General features: G+C 39.0%; 1 protein-coding gene across 2 annotated transcripts in view; it reads left to right on the top strand.

Moving 5' to 3' along the window:
• Window positions 1-23922, top strand: part of ATF6 (activating transcription factor 6) — a 93235-nt gene that overhangs the window by 7426 nt on the left and 61887 nt on the right. For both annotated transcript variants that reach the window (XM_070940915.1, XM_070940916.1), the window contains exons 4-10: window positions 1274-1374; window positions 2291-2414; window positions 4036-4236; window positions 7583-7803; window positions 10498-10683; window positions 11132-11223; window positions 15723-15842. In XM_070940915.1, coding sequence (XP_070797016.1) covers window positions 1274-1374; window positions 2291-2414; window positions 4036-4236; window positions 7583-7803; window positions 10498-10683; window positions 11132-11223; window positions 15723-15842 — 1045 coding nt within the window. The remainder of the gene's footprint in view (window positions 1-1273; window positions 1375-2290; window positions 2415-4035; window positions 4237-7582; window positions 7804-10497; window positions 10684-11131; window positions 11224-15722; window positions 15843-23922) is intronic.

The raw sequence follows: 23922 nt of genomic DNA, 5'->3' as shown, positions 1-23922 counted from the left end.
CTACCTCCAGCTGATTTTTCCATTGACTTTGCTTGCCAGAAGCTGGCTCGAAAGATTGCAAATAGTAATCATGTGACCACAGGGGTCTGCAGCTGTCATAAATACAAGCCAGTCACAGCAACTGTTGTAAATGCAATCTGCTTCCCAAGAGCCCAAATTGAGATCATGTGACTGCATGGATGCTACAATGGTTGTAAGTGCGAGGACTGATCATAAGTAACTTTTTTTAGCATCATCATAACTTTGAACAAGTGCTAAACAAATGATCATTTAGCAAGGCCTACTGTATTCCATGTGGAGTTCTCTCCTAGATATTGTACTGTTCATTATTTTTGTTAATACAGAATTGAGGCTATAACTGATCAAAATACTACCAACAGACTAAGAAAATGGGCTTAAAATAACAGCATAGAATTTAATTGCAAAAAAAATTCTTTAGAAAAAAATCAAATGCTAGTTTGTTTATAGTAAGAGAAATTGTATTTTATCATACTGAGTAAAAGTTAGCAGTATGATTTCTGCAAAGTATTGTTTTAAAATCTTGGTAAGTAATAATTTTGCTCCATGTTGAATTCCTCAGACTCCATCTCAAGTACTTTTTCCAGTTTTGGACACCCCAAGGTTCTTTCCTCCAAAGTGGTAGAGGGAAGAGCAAATAAATTATAAGAATGATTAAGGAAGGGATTGGAAACTAAATTCAAGGTGAGAGACAGGGGTATTGTGTTTAAGACCTGAAAAAGCTATAGAGACACATACATTTTAGAACTGTAAACCACTCAGAGTAACTTGGTATAGAAAATGAATGAATGAATAAATAAATATTCCTGACTATCTATGGAAGTGTAACTGTTTAATCAACTTCAGATTTAAAAGGGCTAAAAAAAGTTGAAACCCTCCAAAATGAGGGAAAATGTCAGCTTGTTCAAAAAAGCTAGTGACGTAGTTTTAATCTCTCTGAAGAAAGCTCAGTCCAAATGCCCATATAAAACAAAAAAAAAGTTCCATTACTTTCATTTTATTATTAACTCAGCATTTTTTATATGAAGTCCATTCACAGTGAAATTTGCAGTTAGAGTAAAAAGATTCTGTAGGCGAAATAAATTCCAGATCCCCAGTACCCTATTTATGAAGGGAAGGCAGAGTGGCTGTGATCTAGAGATCGACCATTCAAGCACTATTCTCCAATCCCCAGTGTACTGAATGTGGAATATACCTTTAGTGCCATCCTTCTTGAGAGGAATCTGTTAATTTTCTTTAATTCTTTCTATTAAAGATATAGATAAAGAGTGCAAAGTAGAACCTCTCTCACCAACTGCTTCAACAGATTCAGTTCCTTCTCCTTTACCTGTGGACTCTCCAGTACAACATGTACCTGTAAGTAATTTCTTTGGGCTAGTTAGATGCAATGAGGTAATATTTAACCAATATTCAAAATAATCTTTATTGTCATCTACTAATCCAGATGCAAAGAAACAATTGCATTGCTAGTTAACTTTTCCTTTATTGCTGGTGCTGAGTTCTTTGTAAGTATTCAGGAACCAATTAGCATTCAGAAGGAATGATGCAAAGAGTAAAGTGCCAGTTTTGAAATCCAAGGTTAGAAGACTTGCCAGAGTCAGTGAGCAAGTTCTTGATGCCTAAGATAAATTTGCCAAATCTGGAAACTTAGACGATCCATTAGATCTGCAAGTTTGTGGCCTCAACGGCATTCCACATCTCCTTAATTTTGTGTTTCTGCCCTATTCTTTTATTCACGCTATCAGCTTCTGTGGTAGTTGGTGGACATGCATACATCGCATTCCCCACCATCCAGCCAGAGCTGAAGAAGCTTCTTGGATGAGAAGCAAAATGTCTTCAAAGAAAAACCAGCAAGTCCAGTTGCGTCTTGAAAAAGCACCTTTGGGACAACCATGACCTGGATGACTGAGAATCTCCATAGACGTGGACCTGCAGAGTTTTGGATGGAAATGCAAATGATTTTTTGCCCTACTCTGTTTCCCCCCAAAATAAGACATCCCTTATAATAAACCCAATCAGGTTTTTGAGGGCATGCCAATAAGACCAAGCACTTATTTCAGGGTTCAAAAAAATATAAGACAGGGTCTTATTTTAGGGGGAAACATGGTAGTTTAGAATTTTTGAGGTCTCCTATGTTATGCAAAAATGTTTTAAATGCATTGTGACTAAACCATAACTGGGAAAAATAGTTTTACCAGTGTGTATTTGTCTTTTGCTTGCTTGTTGTAACAAGAATAATTACAGTGTTTGTAATTTTTTTAAACATTGCCAGGAAGGTGTGGAGTTTGGCACTAATTCGCACTTATCCACTGCATCGTTATATGACAAACACAGCTCCAAATCATCATTACCTTTAGAGCAAAGTGAGAAGTCCCCACCTAAAACTACACATTCAGGTATGATTTTTATTTGCCCATTTTCCAATATGGGAATAATAACACTGATCTAAATTAGTAAGAATAGCTAAGAATTGTGTCTTTCACTCAGTTAAATATCAAGAAGGCATTTTCATTGGTTTGCTTAGATCTTAAGTACGTTATCATTCCTTGTTTTTTGATTATGTATGCTCATATAATAGATGGCATTATTATAGAAAAGATACTTCACCATAAAGACATAATCCCTATTGTTCACATTATTTACAAATAATGTACCGTATGTGATTCAGAAACTTGCAGCCTAATAAATTGGCACTTTTAAAAACTTTTAATTAATTAGTTCAATTAAACAATGCTACCATACTGCTTTGAGTATTAAACTGTAATGAAGTAGTGTTGAGGTAGTTGAGGATAATTAGGTGTTTGCCACTTTTCTTTCTGTAGTGTCTTCCTTACTTGCTTGTGATTTTTAAACAGAGGTATGCAGTGATACATCAGCATCTTCTTCAGCTAAAACATAAATGGTTATTGTAGTTAAGGCTATTCATTTATTTTCAAGTGTATAGAACCACTAGGCTGATAAGACTATAATGTTATTTTAAGTACACAAGCAAGAAAGGATATAAAAGAAAACCTGCCTTTGTGTGCTTCTCTTGTACAATTGAACTTAATTCGCTATTCCTTTCTGGTCTTGGCTTATCTTTCCATTTAAACTAGAGACTGTGCTTGAAAGCAAGCTGTGTTTAATAAATGGTGTGCCACTTATTTGAAGTTGGCCAGTGATAAGTTTACATCATCTTTTCTAATTTATATTAAGAATGAACCAAGATTTGAGCAAATTAAAAGCCAATACAGTTATTGCACGGAAGGAAGAGAAGGAGTGTGCAAATACCAGGCTTTACTTTGTTTGATCCCAGCTGATATATTTGAACCAGCCCATATATTACAAATAAGTAAAATGTGTAATCTTTAAATGCAGGTTTGATCCCAGGTTGTGTTTTACAATTTGCTTCATTTAATGAAGTTCCTCTTCCTGCCCTCCTTGTTGTCAGAACTTCTATTTCTATTGACCTGCAGACAATTGCATGAGGAGGAATATAACCTTAAAAAAAAACTATCATATCTTTTGGAGTATAAGACGCACTTTTTGCCCCCATAAAAGAGGGTGAAAATTTGGATGCGTCTTATACACCGAATGTAGCCCCGCCTACCCGCCGGCCCCCATCCTTTGGCCTCTGCCTCCCAGCAACTTTCCTTGTTGCAGCAAACAGCTCATTTCAGCTTCAGCACAGCCTGATTAGCACAAGCAGCTGATTGTCAGCTGGATCGGCCTCCCGACCCTCAGCTGTTTCAGGCTTCAGGGATTGCCATGGCCTATTGCCACGTGGGCCTCCGCTGTTTGCTGCAAGGCAAATTGCTGGGAGGCAGATTTTTTTTCTTGTGCTAATCAGGCTGTGCTGAAAATGAAATTAAAGCAGGCTGTTTGCTGTTTGCTGCAAGGAGGCAAATTGCTGGGAGGCAGAAGTAGATTTTTTTTTCCTTGTTTTTCTCCCCCCCAAAAAGGTAGGTGCGTCTTATAGTCTGGAGTGTCTTATGCTTCAAAAAATATGGTACTTCAAATGCAAATTCTCTTCTACAGCAAATGGATCGTCGATGACCCTTAAACGAAGTAATCCAGCAGCCTCAAAACCGTTAATTCAGCCCAAGCCTCTGTTGCATGCCTTTTGTGAGACTCAGCCCAGTCACCAGGCAAAAGCCATTGTCATTCCAGCTCTTCCCACACTCCTGACGCTGCCCAAGCAGCAGCCAGTTGTTACTATTCAGCCGGCACCTCCAAAAGGTATATGGGTTAAGGTTGCAGTGGGATGCATGCCAGGTCTGTTGTCGGGATTTAGCAAGTGATGTTGAATGTGTAATATATAATGTGTAATATGCAGACATTGCAATTGCCTAAGAGAGGATTGCTAAGTATTTTTACTGTAGAATTGCTTTAAATGGGTGCAGTTTTAATAGGTCCAACCTTCAAATTTACATTAGTTTTCTGTCAGCATCTAGTGGCAAACATTTCAAGTTCTCTGTCTAAAAGGGCTTTTTGGAGCAAAATTGAGATGAAAAAAATAATTTAATTTCCAAATGGCAGGATTCTTGACCTCTAATTACTGGTAGTCCTTGCTTACCAATTGCTCATTCAGTGACTGTTCAGAGTTACAATGGCACTGAATAATGCGACACAACTGACCCTTGAAGTTGCAGATGTCATACTGCCCAGCATTCATGTGATTGTGATTTGGATGTTTGGCGACTGGCACATATTTATAATGATACCAACATCACGTAGCCACATAATCACCACTTGCAACCCTCACAGTCGGCTTGTGATAAGCAAAGTGAGAGAAGCCAGCAGGGACTTGCAAGTTACAGTTAAATGATGTTGCGCTTAATGACCCATGGTGATTCATTTAACAATCACAGCTGGAACTGTAAAACTGCCATCATAAATTGGGCATGGTCATTTGATATTTCACTTTATGATTGTGGATCCCAATTGTGTTGAGTAAGCAAGGACTCCAAGATCACCGCACATGGGGACTACAGCCCCATGCTCTAATTGCTTGCTCCTGGGGAGGAAAGCTATGGCAAAGTTAGACAGCATACTAAAAAGCAGAGCCATCCCCCTGCCAACAAAAGTGCGTATAGTCAAGGCTATGGTTTTCCCAGTTGCAATGTATGGGTGAGAAATTTGGACCATAGGAAAGGCTGAGTGCCAAAGAATTGAGGCCTTTGAACTATGGTGCTGGAGAAAACTCCTGCAAGGCGTCTTGGACTGCAAGGCAATCAAATCAGTCAGTACTAGAGGAGATCAACCCTGACTGCTCTTTAGAAGGCCAGATCCTGAAGATGAAACTCAAATACTTTGGCCACTTAATGAGAAGGAAGGACTGACTGGAGAAAAGCCTAATGCTGGGAACGATTGAGGGCAAAAGAAGAAGGGGACGACAGAGAATGAGGTGGATGGATGGAGTCACTGAAGCAGTTGGTGTGAGCTTAAATGGTCTCTGGGGGATGGTAGAGAACAGGAAGGCCTGGAGGAACGTTGTCCATGGGGTCGCAATGGGTCGGACACAACTTCACAATTAACAACAACAAAGTGAGGACTGCCTGAATTAGCAAAAAATTCAGGATTTTTAATTAAAACATTGGGAAAGGATATTTTTTATTTTACTTAAAAATAGGAAGATGTGATTGCTATTCTTTAAAGCCTTTTTTATTTTCACAAGCAATTGTCTCCGGTGCCTAAGCTCTCAGTGTACCTATAAATAACAACGTAATATAATCGTAAAGGTAAAGGTTCCCCCGCACATGCGTGCTAGTTGTTTCCGGCTCTAAGGGTGGTGCTCATCTCCTTTTCTAAGCTGAAGAGCCAGCACCAGCACTGTCCGAAGACATCTCCGTGGTCATGTGGCCGGCATGACTAAACGCTGAAGATGCATGGAGCGCTGTTACTTTCCCACCAAATCGTCTCTATTTTTCTACTTGCATTTTTTACGTGCTTTCGAACTGCTAGGTTGGCAGAAGCTGGGGCAAGTAACAGGAGCTCACCCCGTTACATGGTGCTAGGTATTTGAACTGCTGAACTGCCGATCTTCTGATTGACAAGCTCAGCATCTGAGCCACTGAGCCACTGTGTCCCCTAATATTATCATAAGATACCAATAATAGAAGATTATAGGAAAGATGAGAAGGATTCTGTCAGAGTTTGCAGCAATCCAACCAGCACACAAGTAAATAATTCAGCAGGATTAGTTGATAGAAGAAACTTGCTTATATACAATAATATAAAACATGATGCATGTATACAATATCCATGCAGCTCTTGCAATGTGGTAACAAGTACAAGTACAAGAAGCAGAAATAGAAGCAAGGACCAGAACTAGAAGCAAGCTTATATACACAGAACAGTTAGGCTAAGCCTCGCCCAGGCTCCAAGCCGTCTCACATGACTCACAACAGATCTTGTTTCTTAGTCAGCAAACTTCCCATTGGCTGACTTGTTGTTATGGCTATACCAGCTTATAATTTCTTATACATTGACAGATTCATTATATCTCATATCATTATATTCATGATATCTTTCTGTTGCAAATATATCAAAATTAACAGTACATTGGAAGTGGAATGGCTGGCCATTAACCAATCCTGGGCGATCTACATGATCTTGTCTCCTTTGGAAAATGAGTAGAAACTCACCTACACAATATAAATAAGCTAAGGTTCGAAAGCAGTATATCTATGATTTTCAATTTTTGTTTACTTATAGCACATTGGTTGATAAGCAGCTCTGTCTAGATGTATTGCTTATGAACAATTTGTGGATATTTTATGTAGACATTATGTGAGTTGTTGGTAGTGGATAGCTTGGATTGATGCTGTAGAAGTGGCTCTCTGGTCTAATCTGCTCTTTTAACTATCGTATTTTTCAGAGTATAAGACGCACCGGAGTATAAGACACAGCTTAGTTTTTGGGGAGGAAAATAGGAGAAAAAAAATCTGCCTACCAGGTATTCATCTGGCTAGCGTCCTTAGTCTGGTCAGCTTCAGCACATCAGTTTGCTGGTTTTGAGAGAGCCGTGTGCTTTTTATCCCCTACTTGGGGATAAAAAACAGCTTCTAAAGCACAGCTGATCTTTGGAGAGAGAAGCAATGAGAAAAGCAAGCAGAAGATTGCTTCGCTTGCTAGCACATTGTTAGGGCTGAATAAAGGCTTCAAAAAAGCTACATTCAGAGTATAAAACGCACCCAAAATTTCAGCCTCTTTTAGGGGGGGAAGAAGTGTGTCTTATACTCTGAAAAATACAGTATATACTATTTTAAAATCTAATTACAGCCTCAAAAGTAGCAAGTGATATATGATATGCTTTAATGTGTGGTATTTAAATGAAGGAATCTTCAGTGTGCAAATGCAAGCCTTTAGGTATGACTAAAAGCAACATATTTGAATTCTTCAAAAATTACTGGTTGCCTAGGATAGAAATGTTCTAGGCCTATAATATGTTTAGTTCTATAAAGTAAAGCAATATTTTGTCTTCTTTGTACAACTATCATGAGGCAAAACATAGCATGCATTGAAAGTAACATTTTTGATAAGTGGTAAATCACTGTACCAAAACTTTTTGTTCCTGTCTTAGGTCAGCCACTAATGCTTTCTCAGCCTGCTGTGGTTCATCTTCAGACATCTGGAATTCTTCCTGCTTCAAATCCAGCCATTGCTGTTAATGGTGGACTAAAACCACTAACAGGTCACACCATTAGGGTATTACCACAATCAGCAGGAAAGAGTTTGACCAGTGGGAACCTAGCAGAAACTAAGCCTGTTCTTCACACCACTTCCTCAAACACAAACATGGATGTAAGTTCTTCCCAGCTTCTGTTTGTAATTAGCCCTTCCACCTAGAAAGTTTATTTGCTGCAGATCTGCTTTCCGGGTGCCAAAAATGTTTTAGCCACACACCACTAATGACATAATTGACAACATACATTGTCCAGAGAGGGATTTCACCTCCCAGCAATTTAAATTTTTCTATGAACTAGCAATCTTCTAGATTTTCTACTAAAGAGAATATTGGAAAATAAGTAAGGCTTGGAAATTCAAGGGGTGACATTTCAATTGGTGCTTCTTTGCCCTTTTTATTTCTGGTGGTGGAGATGGTTCCAAGGTTAGCCCCTGAAGTATTTGTGTGCACCTATGCGCCAATGGTGGGCTTCAAATTTTTTAACAACTGGTTCTCTGTTCTAATGACTGGCTGGGTGGGCGTGGCTGGGTGGGTGGCCGAGGCGGGACATGTGACTGAGTGGGCATGGTCAACTCTACATCGCTTGTGTGGGTGATACCTGTATGGGACAGGCAGGGTTGGGGAGGGAATCCAGGGGTCTCCAGTGGGGTGGGGGGTTGGGAGGAAAGAAAGATCCAACCTGTTTGTGTGTGTGTGTGTACATGTGTGTGTGTGTAAGAGAAAGAGAGAGAGAGAATGCGTCAAGCTAGACTAGGAAAGCTGGCTGTGAGAGGAAAAGAAGCTGGGTAAGATGGACCCAGATGCTTCCCGGGTCCTCACATCCCAGAAGCAGCAACCTCGCACTTTCCCCTCTCTGCTAGCTTCCTTCTTCGCACGGGATCGCCAGGAGTGGAGACGGAGAGGGAGAAGGGGGTAGCGGCAGCCGCTAGCTTTGAAGGAAGAGTGGCACACAGAAACGGGAGCCCACAGAAACGCCGTCCCCTTCTCCCTCTTCATCTCCGTTGCTGGGCAATCCTGTGTGAAGAAGGGGACTAGCAGAGAGAAGAAGAGTGCGAGGTTGCTGCTTCTGGGATGAGGGCCTCAGGACACATCTGGGTCCGGCTCACTTCACCGGTCTCTTCCTCTCACAGCCAGCTTTTTTGGGCCATTATCAGGCTGTTTTTCGGGCCAATTTTCGCCAGAAAAACAGCCTGACAATGGCCCAAAAATCAGCCTGAAAACTCCCCGAAAAATGGCCTGGTTTTTTGGCCATTTTTCAGGCTGTTTTTCAGGCCGTTTTTCACTCAGAAAAACGGGCAAAAACAGCCCAAAAATGGGTGGGGGTGGGCCAACTGAGGTCCGATTTACTGGTTCTCCTAACCGGTCTGAACCGGCAGCAGCCCACCTCTGATATCACTTTAACAGAAATTAAACTACTGATCAGCTCTGCCTTTACAACTTCACATTCTTTTCAGTATCAGATGGAGTGCCAGGGAAATGCCTTGTCAGACCATCTGGTGAGCATTGGGACAGTGAAGCTGAAATGAGTATAATTGATGCTTTATTTTTTTTCTCCAACAGCTAAATCAACATTGTGCTTAACACATTATCAATACAAGAAAAATGTCTGCAAATTACTCCTGTTAAGCTGGGTAAAAACTCACTTCAATACATCATCAGTATAGAGACCAAAAAGCTTTCTCAACTAATCCATGCATCCAGCAAACAAATTCTGTTTGACCTCCAGTGGCACTACTGTATGGCTGGAAGGAGAGCTTTTAGCAACTCTGTAAAAGAGGAAGAGAGGGTAGAATAAATAGGTTTATTGAGTGAATTCAGTGAGGCATAGAGCTACTCACCTAGCCTTCTCCTTTAATCTCTGTCCATTCCTGGGAGATGCAGGGTTATTCTGGCATCACTACCACCATTTCATTACTTAGAATGGGGAAAAACTGGAATAATTGTAGCTTAATTTTATTAGTGTGATGTGTTCAGGCTGCTTCCCAGGTATTACTTAACAATGGCCCAATAATAAACTCTAATTTCTCCTGGTGCTATTGTGCAATGTCATACGGATATGAGAAATTGCTAGTTCGAAAATAATTTTAAAGATATCTAATTGCTTGATGAGACAAGATTGTAAGTTTGTAAAATAATCTTAAATCTGACAGTTAAAGTACTGTCAAATACTCTATACAAGTAATCCTCAACATATGACCATTTGTTTAATAGCTGAAGTTACGACAGCACTGCAATGGTTACAACCATTTACAACTGGTCCTTGCACTCATGACTGTCACAGCATATCTATGGTCACATGGTCAAAAATCAGGTGCTTGGCAAGCAGCATGTTACTTACAACAGATTTAGCATCCTGGTGTCACATGATTGCCATTTGCTATCTTCTCAGCTGGCTTCTAATAAGCAAAGTCAATGGGAGAAGTCATATTCACTTAACAGCTTATGATTCACTTAATGGCCATGGTGATTAGCTTAGCAAAAAAGGTCATAAAATTGGGTGCAACACACTTAATTATGGCTTTACTGGTTAATGGACATTCTGGTCGCAATTGTGGTCATAAGTGGAGGACAACCTGAATATAGAATATTAGATTTAGAGAAAATTATATAAATTCAAGTAACAAGAGAAATGGGATCTTCTGGAATTCTTAGGAATACTTGTTTTTGTGCAATATAATGACATCCTTCCCCCCTCCCTTTTTAAAAAGAAAACCCTGTATTGTTGTCAATCGCCCTATGTTGCCTCTGTTCCGTTGCAAATTTTCTGAGCTTTGAACAGTTTTTTTCCCCATCATCTCTATTATTCCCAGATGAATGTTCTAAGACGGCAGCAGCGCATGATAAAAAACCGGGAATCTGCCTGTCAGTCACGGAGGAAGAAAAAGGAATACATGCAGGGTTTAGAAGCTAGACTGAAGGCTGCTTTGTTAGAAAATGATCATCTTAAAAGAGAGAATGGTTCACTGAAGAGACAGTTAGATGACCTGGCGGTGGAGGTAAGCGCATTAATTATGAAAAAAAAATTATTTCAACTTTCCTTTGCTTTACTGCAAAAGTTGTAAATGTGAGGATTGGTATCACCATAGTAACTGCAAGCAATCACTAAATGAATCAGTTACTAAACAGGAATTACCTGTAAATCTTAATAGTCATGAATAAAATAATTTGAGCAATTCCTGCTACCCTTGTCATCCAATTCACATACCTTATAGAGCACTCCTTAGAACATTGATCACGACGTGTACATTTTATGATGGTTTTATAGGCATATACTTTCTCCTGTTCATTGAGATCACAAATGACATTTGCAATAGTGGCAAAAGGATGAGAAAAACGAACAATAGTAGCTAGTATTGTTATTAACCAAGGCTGCTGCCCCTTTATGGCCCTTTCAAAGTTGAAAGTGAAGCTACTTGATTATTATTTTTTTCATTTTCTATCTAGAATCAGAATCTCAAAGGCTCCCCTCCAAAAAGAAGAGCGTTCTGCGTGATGGTGTTGCTTGCTTTTGTAATGTTAAATTATGATCGGCTAAGGTAAGGTTCATAGGGAAGAATATATTTGGGGGTAGTTGCAAAATAAACACAAAATATGAGCTGATAATTTAATTCTTACTTCAGTAGTAGTTTCTTGGGATTAGCTGGTAAAATTCTATTGATTACACTGACTACTTACCGATCTTCTACTGGAAACTCCATCTGCAGGCAAGCGAATGACAATGATATCAAGAGAACCTTCTGGATACTCCAGCAGAATCTTCAACTACATAGTGATTATATGATATACAGAGAATATTTGTTTCATTTTTCAAATGTATTGTGTTCTGGTTTAGATTATGATAGGATTGGGAATTGTAGGGTCTGAATCCAGCAAGGTTAGAAATAAAGTCTGAGACAAGAAAAGATTGTTTTCAAAACACTGTACAGATACTCAATATCCAGGACTGAGAAATGGGCAACAAAATGACTATTACTGTATAAGGATATGAAAAAGTGACACAGGATTTAAACACTGGAGTCAATGTTTAGGTATGGCTCTATTTCTGGATTCTGCTATACCTGCTCTTCATCATTAATAACAGCTTATTTTAAACCTGCGGTAAAGATAACTTATCTAAGTCTCATCCTTGAATCTTCTTCCACAGAGAGATTCATTGCTATGCCCAGGCTAAACTGTTACAGGAACAAACTTTTCTTATAAAATAGAATTTAAATATTTGTGAAAGACATAACAGTGGAATTGAGCATTGCAGGAGAAACATAACACATTTAAAGAATAGGGAGAACAGTTTTTGGCATTCAAGAAATCCATATTCCCAGTGTCACCGGAAGAATTGACTAGGATTTCTGCAGTGCTTTTGTTGGCCATTTTCAGAAAGTTAAGATTATATGAACAACATCACCAATATTTATTATGGAGAGGTTTTTTTATACTATTCCCTGTACCTTTAGCATTCTTTCATTGTTCTTGTTATTCTTTATATGTATATACCTTACTGAAAATCTTACAACCACTTCAAAGAAAGTAATTGTAGCACTTCAGCTAAAATTGTGCAAGAAATTTGAAAATATCCAAGCTTTAGAATAATAGTTAAAATATAATTGATTTTTATAAACAATTCATGATCAAGATCACGTGAAGTGTTAATGCCACTTTATAATGCCTTGGTAAGGTCACACTCGGAGTACTGCATCCAGTTTTGGTCGCCATGCTATAAAAAATATGTGGAGACTCTAGAAAGAGTGCAGAGAAGAGCAACAAAGATGATTAGGGGACTGGAGGCTAAAACATAGAAAGAACGGTTGCTGGAATTGGGCATGTCTAGTTTGATGAAAAGAAGGACTGGGGTGACATGAAGCCATATTCCAGTATTTCCCTCAAAGAAGAGGGAGTCAAGCTATTCTCCAAAGCACCTAAAGGCAGGACAAGAAGCAATGGGTGGAAACTAATCAAGGAGAGAAGCAAGCTAGAACTAAGGAGAAATTTTCTGACAGTTAGAACAATTAATCAGTGGAACAACTTGCCTCCATAAGTTGTAAATGCTCCAACACTGGAAGTTTTTAAGAAGAGATTGGATAACCATTTGTCTGAAATGGTATAGGGCAGTGGGTCTCAACCTTCCTAATGCTGCGACCCTTTAATACAGTTCCTCAGGTTGTGGTGACCCCCAACCATAAAATTATTCCTAAGACCATTGAAAATATGTGTTTTCGGATGGTCTTAGGTGACCCCTGTGAAAGGGTCGTTCGACCCCCAAAAGGGTCCCGACCCACAGGTTGAGAACCACTGGTATAGGGTTTCCTGCCTAAGCAGTGGGTTGGACTAGAAGATGTCCAAGGTCCCTTCCAACTCTGTTATTCTATTCTGTTCTGTGCTGTGCTATGGTATTGTCCATTTCAAGGCTTTTGTGGAAGGTTTGTCTGGAAAGGGAAAGATCTTTCTCCTGGCATTTGTCTGCCTCATCAGTTTTTCATTTATACTGCTTAAACTTTCCAGCCCCAATTTCAGGATTGTTTTGTCCCTAGAAAACTTTTATAACTAACATGTGTTTAGGATGATATCATTGTTGGCGGGAGCAAAGTAGTTACTGTACAATTTAAATGAAAAATACCGTATCTGGTTTTTTTACTTGAACAGAGCTTGTTTTTAGCCAGATATAGAAATCATAAACCAGTTCTGCTAGCTGGAAATATAGCCTTCCAATTTGTCAAAATAATATGTGGCCCAGAGAAGGTAGAGTAGAACTAAGCACTGAATGATGTTGGGCAAATGAGTATGTTGCTGATCAGGCTCCTTGCTGTGGGTTCTTCTTTTCCTCTTTCTATCTACTCATTCCATTTTGTTGCTAAGCATGACTCAGTGAGCCATATAGCTCAAAAGGAGCCCTGAAGTTGGTCCTTGATTTGCTGAATTTGACTTTCAGGAAGTCATTGTTATCTCTTCTATGTGCTAATGTCAGTAGCAGTACAGTTGAACATACTTTTTTATGTGCAGTATCTGGGGGGAAATTGTCTTTGCTGCTTCTTCATGTTTGGCTCAAAGTTAACTTCCATGTTTAGTATAATAGAAAGTTTCTTGCTGAAGAGGCTACAACTCTTGTCAGGAACTCTCTTATGTGGTGAATGAAGTCATTGACTAGGAATCTGGAATCCTGTCTGAGGCTCATGCAAAAGATTTGTTCCATTTCAAGAGGGACAACTAGGTTTTTGACCATATAAGAAATTTTGTGAATAGTTCCAAATAGACTTTATTTAAAGAACAAGAATGTTTTTTTCAATGTACTGGATTATTAAAATTAAGTGCAAGGGATAACACACTGTCTACACACAATAATTAAAGCGATGAATATTATCCTCATAGATTACAAGGACAATTGCGTGCTTTGTTGAGTTTTTTTTGTTGTTGTTGCTGCGGTAGCTATGTCATCCTGGCAACAGAGCCAGTTCCCTATTGAATTGCAGATAGATGATATGTTTGCACTGCCATATGTAGCAGGTAACAGAATAACAGAGTTGGAAGGGACCTTAGAGGTCTTCTAGTCCAATCCTCTGCTCCAGCAGGAGACCTTAGATCAGGGCTGTCAAACTCCTGGCCTGCAGGCCGGATGGGTCACGCGCTGGCCACACCCATGGCCAGTTTAGCGAAGGGGGAAAAGTTCTGATATGTCACATGATGCCGCTGTGACAATGTGAATTTGACACCCCTGCCCTAGATCATTCCAGACAAGTGGCTGTCCAGTCTCTTCTAAAAAGCCTTCAGTGAAGGAACCCACAACTTCTGAAAGAAAGCCAGTTAATTGTTCTCACTGTTAGGAAATTTCCCCTTAGTTCTAGATTGCTTCTCTCCTTGATTAGTTTCCATCCATTCTTTCATGCCTTGCCTTCTGGTGCTTTGGAAAATAGATTGAGCCCTTGTTCTTTGTGGCAGGCCGTCAAATATTGGAAGACTTCTATAATGTCACCTTGGCCCTTTTTTTTTTCACTAGACTAGATAAACCCAATTCCTGCAACTGTTCTTCATTTGTTTTAGCATCCAGCCCCCTACTGTAGTATTGGATTGTTATTCCCAGAAGATATTCAGCTCCAAGATTGTTCTCATGGCTACAAATATAAACTTGTTCTTTTTTTAAAATTGTTTTTCCTATGTTTATAAAAGGAAACAGGTTATGCTTGGTTCTGTATATGACAGATTTTTAAAATAAGGTGTTCACTTTTGTGAATATATCCTAGAAAGCTTATGGTCAAATGCCAGCTTTGTCTTCCAAAAATGGAAGACAAGTTAAGTTATATGAGTCTCCCAAAGCCTTAATCTAGCTATATTCTTATTGCCCTCAACTTCCTTTGGTTTTGTTTTTTAAATAAAAATCACAAAATGTTGCCTATTTCTGAGCTGCAAGACTTGGGGAAATTAGCTTGGGCTCAAAACATTGGCCTAGATTCAACAATAAAAGGGGAGGAGAACTCTCCCTGGACCTCTCTTCGTTCCAGTGGAAGCTTTGGAAACAATAATGTTCTCCCTGAAGGACCAGATTCATAGCATGGGCATCCTTCTCAATTCACAACAACCCTTTGAATAGGCAGATAAAGGCTACCAATTGGGGGGGGGGGGCGTTCAGTGCCCATTTTCAGATGGTATTTCAGTTGCACCCTTTCTGGAGAATCAGGCCCTGGCAACAGTGATGTACATGCTTGTTTCCCCCAGGTTATATTATTGCAACATATACTACATAGGTCTGCCTATGAAAACTACTTGGTGGGTCCAAAAACGTAGCAGTCCACTTGTTAACAGAAAAGCGCCACTGTTTGCACATAACTCCAGGGCTTTAAGTGGCTACCAATAGGCTTCTGAGTAGAATTAAAAATCTAGACATATGATTGGTACCCTGGTACCTTAAGGACTACCCACTTGAAGTGGATCTCACCTGACCAGTACATAAACCTCACATTTTGGTTTTTTCATGTGTACCACCATGAATTTATGCAGGATGCGACATGAAGATGTACTGAATTTAAACTACTATGTCTCTTTCTTTCAGTGGGTTTGAATGGAGACCTGATTCTGCTGAACATCTTGCCAGCACTAGCTACCAAAGTCGACATCTTCTTGAATTTTCTGCAAGTAGGCCTCAGGAAACAGATGGCAAGAATAATGACGGGTAAGCATAAAACTTTATACTTTAGTGTCTTCCAGTTTGCAATAGTCTACATATACAAATGTAACAAATGGCTAATGTGTTGCTTATTACTACTTAAGGGTCCATAATTGGTTTTTTTAATGATACAGACTATTTTCATCTGTTAATAGCTCTCTCTCTCTCTCTCTCTCTCTCTCTCTCTCTCTCTCTCTCTCTCTCTCTCTCTCTCTCTCTATATATATATATATATATATATATATATATATATATATATATATATATAGCTAATAGCTGTGTATATTATGTCTCAGAAATGTTGTAAAGTAACAAGACACAATTTCCCATCAGTACTATGTGCCTTATCCCAAAATCTGATCTTACAAGTTGGGGAGTATTTGTGCTGCTGTGAAATTCCTGTTCTCACTACTTAACAGAGAAGTGCTGTCTGTTGATATCCTGCATAAAACTGATCTTGCCATAGTTCTGTATGTATTTGTCAGATCTAAAATATGTGCTAAGAACCTTCAGCTGCTACAAAATGCTGCAAGTTTTAACAGGAACTGCTAAATACATAGTTTTAAAATAAAATGACGTTGCATATTATTTGATATTGTGTTAATGGTTTCACTGAGCATCTGAACTTGCTGCTTATCTAGAGGAAAAGATAAAAGGGGAGAGTGTTTTGGTTAATACACGTAGTCCTCCACTTACGAACACAATTGAGCCAAAAACTTCTGTTATTAAGACATTTGTTAAGTGAGTTTGCCCTATTTTACAACCTTTCTTGCCACAGTTGTTAAGTGAATCACTGCAGTTGATAAGTTAGTAACTTAACTTATCAACTTATTAACAGTTGTTAAGTGAATCTGGCTTTACCATTGACTTGTCAGAAGGTCGCAAAAGGTGATCACATGAGACTTTGGGACACAGCAATGGTCATAAATATGAACCAGTTGCCAAGCATCTGAATTTTGAACACATGGTCATGGGGATGCTGCAAAGGTCATAACTGAAAAACAGTCATAAGTCACATTTTTAGTGCTGTGGTAACTTTGAACGGTTACAAAATTAACTGTTATAAGTCAAGGACTACCTGTATTTTGTCTGGGGGCTGAAAGCTAGTTTATAGGTACAAAAACTATCATTCAATTCTTCAGCTTCAGTGTAAAGTAGGGCTTTGTATTCTGTGCTTTTCCAATTGTTGTTGGGCTACAGTTGTAGAAGTGGTCAGTGGAAAAGTACGTGGAGTCCAGAAGTATCAGGAAGGCTTCCTGTTCCTTACTCTAATGCTTCATTCTGCAAAAGGACAAATATATTTCAGCAGAAATCTCTTCTAGTTTTAGTTGATGTGCATCTTAGAAATGTTTGTGTCCCAGCATCTTGCTGTCTCCCTCATTTTTTATGCAACAACTTTGTTTTTCCCAGATGAATCAGTCTAACATTATTGGAAACTTGACATCTTCTGAGATGTAGGCTTTTCCCATTCCAAATAGGCCTGTTCTGAAGCATTTTGCTCAAATAACCAAGATTTTTAAAAGGGCATTCAAACTGCTGGAACCTTTGTCTGAAAAATAATCTTATTATTTTCTTTGGATATAGCAAGCATTCTATGTAGTGAACTTGGAAAAGCATTGGGAGTTTTCTTTCTGTGCTGAGACAGATCCATATCAATTTATAGCCTGGAAAACAGTTCATCTTTTGCTGTTTAGAGCCATGATCTAAGAAGACCTTCTCAGGGCAAGTCTGGGTTTACTGGCATATACTTTTGGAATGGGAATTCATTTTACTTTTATTTTAATATGCTTTTTAATATGCTTTTTCTAGCACAGAGTTTAAGATGAATATGAAAAGCCAATGGAAAATCCTGCTCTTACTTGCCAAGGGAATAAGGCATGCCAAATGTAGAGGCATTTTATTGTTTGTTTTCCCCAGAGCTTTCCCAATTTGCCTGGGCAAATTGTTCTAAGCAGTTCAGAAGACTAGGCCCCAGGGTTGGAAGAGGATGATTTTTCTGTAACATGCTGAGGGAGAGAGAAACAGTATTGTTTAATTGTTTAACTGGCCTTAATTAAGTGAAGAAAGAAATTCTCCTCATGAAGAGTGAATCTATGCTGAATTGCTAAGGAATGCTCAGAGAATGGTTTGAAGCAAAGGGTTTCCTCTTCCTATTATATTACTTCACAGAGAGTAATAATCCAGTAGCATTATATGCTACAGAGGATCAACACTGGGTATAACAGTGGGGAAAACAAGATGCAGTCTGTTCATAAGAATTTACATTGTATATTTACAAAAAATAAAGGAACCCAGCAAAACCTCTAGCAGGAGGAGTGCTCAGCTATTTGTAAGGTAGAAAGCTGTATTTGAACTTTTAGTGACAATTTGGAACATAGTTCAAAACATAGTTGGCCTGAGATGAAAAGTAAATTTTGTTTAATTTTAAGCCATATTTCAACGAAATTAAATTAATTAGTTAATTTATTACATCATTTTAATTTTATTACTTTGAAAAATTTGAAAGTATTGGTACTTTTTGGAAAGAAGTTTGCTGGATTGGAAATTGTGTGCTACTCTATTATAGTGTGGATAAAACAAATACAAAGGAAATGTGTCACAACAGCCATACAAGGAGTATTTATCAGAGAAGGAATATATAAGGAAGTAGTAGTAGTAGTAATCATACCCTTTTGGAAAATGAAGAAATGATTGGGGGGAAAGGAAAAACAACAGAAAAGCATGCAAATATCTATTTGAATGTTCCAAAATGCTACCATCAAATATTTAATGTTGATTAAGATCTTAATCCAAAATGTTTTAAACTGTACATTTCCCTTCCTGGTGCCCCTCAGTGCTATGGAGAGAACACATGTAACTCAGGTTCTTGGCATTCTTTTAAGCTTGATTGTTTTGCAGATATTTCATTATCTGTCAGCTCTTATGATGATGATTGTTACCTCGGCTGGTTATGGAATAACTGCAAGAAAGCCACCAAGCTCAGAGAGCATCAAGAACATAATAGCTTTGTTGGTTTCAGGCAATTCAGGTAGTCCTTGATTTACAACCATTCATTTAGTGACCATTCAAAGTTACAATAGCTCTGAAAAAGGTGACTTATCGTTTTTCACACTTTTGACTGTTGCAGCATCCCCGTGGTTATGTGATCAAAATTCAGATTCTTGGCAACTGGCTCATTTATGACTGTTGGAGTATCTTGGGGTCATTTGTTTACCTTTTGTGACCTTCTGTTAAGCAAAATCAGTTGGGAAGCCAGATTCAGTTAGCAACCTTGTTACTAACTTAACAACTGTAATGATTCACTTAAAAACTGTGGCAAAAAAATAGGGCAACTGTTGTAAAATAGGGCAAAAATCACTTAACAATTGTCTTGTTTAGAACAGACATTTTGGGCTGAATTGTTGTAAGTCAATGACTCCTGCATTACCCCAGAGATGTCAGTGTGACATTAGAGTGCAATTTCCACTTGCAGCTCAGAAGAAGATCCCTTCCTATGGGTGGCTACATGAACATTTCTAAAAGAATAACTCTTCCGATCCTGAGATTTTTAAGTGTGCCTGTGGTTGCTGTCTGGTCCCTCAATTGCCTAGGATGATGTCCATTGATTGTTTGCAAATGTTCTTGTTGGCTTGTTGCAGAAGTGTACTTTAGGCATTAAGTAAATGTGCACTTAATCATCTTCTGATTGAAATTTGGCATTTTCAGCTAATAGGTGATTCAAATCTAACAGAGTCTTTCATTTCCAAGATAGCTACAGATGTGCCAAAAGCATAAATAGTTGTAAATAGGCAGTAAAATGAGACTGTTTGTAATGTCTTTACAATTAAAATTCTGTATTGTAAACTATGCACAGGCATGAGTGTTGAAAGAAAGCCAATATTGTTTGTGTTTGAACTTTCTGAAACAGGCCTTTTGGGGTTGAAGAATAGAATTTCCCATTCTCTCTTCCTCACATGTGTAATATCAGCATACTTCATGGCTAAATTTGTAATATTTTGGTTCATTTGATTTGACTATCTACTCCCTGGCCTACATCTTAGATTCCAGGTGCTGGTTAGTACTTCACCAACAGCTACTCTTCTGTTTAGAATAGCCAGCTCACTCTTTTGCTAATGCCTCATCTGTTTTGCATCTTTTTCTTTTTCTTTCTGTGCTTGATTCTGAGAGCTCATATTGCACTGCTGTGATGTATTTCTTTTACACCCACTGCCTCATTATTTTCTTGACTATGTTCCACCTAATCTCAGCTCTGATTCCCTCATGTTCTGTTTGACTGAGCCTGCCCTTCCTAATGTTCCAAGAATTCTTGTGTGGTCATACACGTGGCTGATTCTCAGTCCAATTTTTTTAGCCAGGCATTGTCTTTTCCTTTTCTTGCTCACCCTTTTGAGCTTTTGCATCCTTGCAGACTGTGTCTTGATATTCTCAGTTATTTCAGACTTGTATACTGGCTTCTGGTAAACTGTAGGAATTGCCCTTGCCTTGCTGTAGCTCATACAGTACTTCTTCCAAACTTCTCGCTTTTCAGGTAATAGTGAAAAACATTTCCAAATCTATTTTTCAGTTGTTGTTGTTTTGCCAGTTTCAAATGCTGGATTCTTGAAATAGAGATACTTGGAGAGGGGAGTAATAACTCTCCTGTAGAATTTTCAGCTGCAAGGGTTTATGCAGTGAACATAGACACATTCTTTGCATAATCATAATGTTAGAAATGGGCTCAGACGTCATCTTCTCCAACAACGTAGAATCTATTAGAATATCTCTGACAGACGGTCATTAAAGGCTCTGTTTGAAGATCTCCAGTGAAGAACTCTGCACTTCATACAGCATCTTACTCTACTGGCTGAAAGTTCATATATTTATAAGTTGTAACCTGGACCTACTTCCTTAGAGGTTTTTTAACCAATTGATTCTGAGCCTGTCTCCTGTGGAAATAAAGAATAAGTTTATTCTTTATTTCCACAGTCACTCCTTCTGTGTGACTGTCTTTCAGGTATTTGAAGACTGCTGTCATATTTCTGCCTAGTTTTTTATTCTATAGGCTAAATATACCCATATGTTTTAAAGGTTCCTCATAGGGCCTGTTTTGAAACCCCTCACTATCTTAGTAGCTTTCCTCTGAACCTGTTCCTATTTGGAAGAACACCATCCTTTTCAAGTGATGGTGCCTTGAACTAGATACAGTGCCCTTAGTGGGGTTGACCAAGGCAGAGTAGACTGGAACAATTACTTCTTATGATTTGGATTCTGTGCTCCTGTTAATGCATCCCAATATATCATTTACTTTTTTAACAGCTGTAATGCATTGCTACTTCATATTTAACTTGTGAGTACCAAAGGTATGCAGAGTCTTTTCACATGTACTATTGCCAAGATAGGCCTTCCCCATCCTACACGTGGCATGTGAAAACTAGGGGGTTGAGGGGTCTTTTATTCAAATTTTTAGTTAATTTTATTTTAATTGAAAAGTTTTACAAAAAGAAAAAAAATTCCCCCCAATATTCCCCCCTCCCTTTCCTTCCCCTCAACCCATCCTCCCCCACAGACTTCCCAGAGCAAAATACAAGGTATTTCAATTAACAATCATAAGCTAAATTAAACTATCTATCCTTAGACTACTAGATCCCTCCCTGAAGCCTTAACTCCACTATAGATAACATAATACTTCTAGTACTTAGCATTCATTCATAAGCTATTTGATATTTTCTTGTCTGATACTTATTTTGAATATAATCAATCCACCTTCTCCATTCCAATACGTATCTTTCTTGTTTATAGTCCTTCAAATTCGCTGAAATTTTCGCCATTTCTGCCAAATTCGTTACTTTCAGTATCCACTCTTCAATAGTAGGCAAAGAGTTCTTCTTCCAGTATTGCGCTACCAACAGTCTGGCTGCTGATATGAAGTTCAAAATCAATTTAGTCTCTAATACTGTACAATCCGTCATTATGCCCAATAAGAACAATAGAGGAGTAAATTTCAACCTTTTTTTCAGAATGTTCTGCATCACCCACCAAATTTTATCCAAAATGCCTTGATTTTTTTACAAGTCCACCATATATGATAATAAGTTGCATCATCACATTCACATCTCCAACATTTAGCTTGCAAATTCGAATACATACATGATAATTTCTTAGGATCTAAATGCCATCTATAAAACATTTTATAAAAATTTTCTCTCAAATTTTGTGCTTGCGTAAATTTAACATTTCTAACCCAAAACTTTTCCCAGGTTTCCATCATCACTGGTTCCTGAAAATTTTGTGCCCATTTTATCATACAATCCTTAACCAATTCCATTTCTGAATCTATTCCAATAAAGCATTATACAACCTTTTAATATGCATCTGACTTTGATCTCTAATCTGTTTCACAAGATTTTTCTTATTTTGCATAACACCAATTTTTTGGTCTTCCCTCCATCTAGCTTGAAGCTGACCATACTGAAACCAAGTATAAATTATTCCTTCTTCTTTTAATACATCTAAAGATTTCAATTGCAGTTTACCCCTTTCCAAAAAAAGAAGCTCTTTATAAGTAATCACCTCTGTTTTTTGCTCTATACTTATATTTTCTATTGCATGTCTGGGATTTGCCCATATGGGTATGTTATAATTTAACTTATATTGATACTTTTTCCAAACCCTCAGCAACGCATTTCTAAGTATATGACCCTTAAACACTTTATCCACTTTTTTTTCATATAACAGATAAGGATGCCATCCATATAACAAATCATAACCTTCTATATTTAACATTCTTTCTTCAGTTAAGTTAAATCAATCGCTAATTTGAGATAAAACGGCTGCTTCACAGTACAATCTTAAATTAGGCATTTTAAGACCTCCTCTCTCCCGTACATCCTGTATAATTTTCAATTTCACTCTTGGTTTCTTCCCACCCCAGATAAAGGTATTAACCCCTTTCTGCTATTCCATCAAGTTTGCATCTTTCTTAAGCACTGGTATCATTTGAAACAAAAATAAAAGCCTAGGTAATACATTCATTTTTATTACTGCAATCCTTCCCAGTAATGATAGTTGTAGCTTTTTCCAATTTTCCATTTCTTTCTACACTTTCTGCAAATTTTTAGTTAACTTTTTAAGGGATTCTAGGGAGGGGGAGGGTTTGATTGGAATGCGGGTTGTGGGCATGGGGGATAGCCCACTAAGGGGAGGGGCGGGCCTGGCAAGAAAGCACGGCGTGGGAGGTGGGGATCCTGGGGTCGAGGGGGGAGTCAGAGTTTGTCCAGATAGTGCTTTGAACATTACTACCGTGAGCGGGAGGGGTAGATATGGCGGGAGCAGGGGGCCATATCGAGTTAGGGGAGTGCACACCCGCTGTTTACGAGCAGTGGTGCGCTCCGGCCCCCAAGGCTCCACCCGTTCCCCAGGTTGCACAGACCCTCAGGGCCCGGCTCTCCGGCTGATGCTGTGCAATGCCAGGTAAATAAAGTAAATAAAGCCTCCCTCATCTGTGACTTAATTGGTGAGGGGGGAGTGGACCTGGTTGGGCCAGGAGGGGGGGTTCCCCTCGTGGAAATGTGCCCGCCAGGTTTCCTTGCATTCCATCGGCCGAGGTCACAGGGCAGGGGCAGGGGAGTAGCGGTTATTATTAAAGAAGGTCTGAGACCGAGGGAGGCCACTGTTCCTCAGACGGCTGGCTGTGAGTCCCTCCTTGTGAAGTGGGGTCATGGGGTTCAGATGGGCTTGCTGATCATGTACCTGGCTCCCTGCCACATGGCAGCAGCCCTGCCCGAGCTCCTTGACGTTATCGCCGCGGTGGCGGTTGATACCCCCAGACTTATAGTCATGGATTTCAACCTGCCATCTGTGGGTGAGATGTCGGAGGTGGCTCGGGAGTTCATAGCTTCCATGACAGCTATGGACCTGACCCAGTTAATTCATGGCCCTACCCACACAGGGGGAAACACACTGGACCTGATTTTTGTCTCTGGACAGTGGTTGAGTGATCTTGATATAGGGGATATAGTCACCAAGCCCTTGTCATGGTCGAATCACTCTCTCCTTCGCCTTGACCTTCGAACCGCTATACCCCGTCGCAGGGAGGCAGAGCCGGTAA

Source organism: Pituophis catenifer, unplaced genomic scaffold (assembly GCF_029215685.1).
Source record: "Pituophis catenifer annectens isolate HBS135680 unplaced genomic scaffold, rPitCat1.0.hap2 SCAF_3, whole genome shotgun sequence".
In the NCBI taxonomy this organism is placed as follows: domain Eukaryota; kingdom Metazoa; phylum Chordata; class Lepidosauria; order Squamata; family Colubridae; genus Pituophis; species Pituophis catenifer.
The sequence above is the reverse complement of the archived record's forward strand: the minus strand, read 5'-3'. Positions and strand labels throughout refer to the sequence as shown.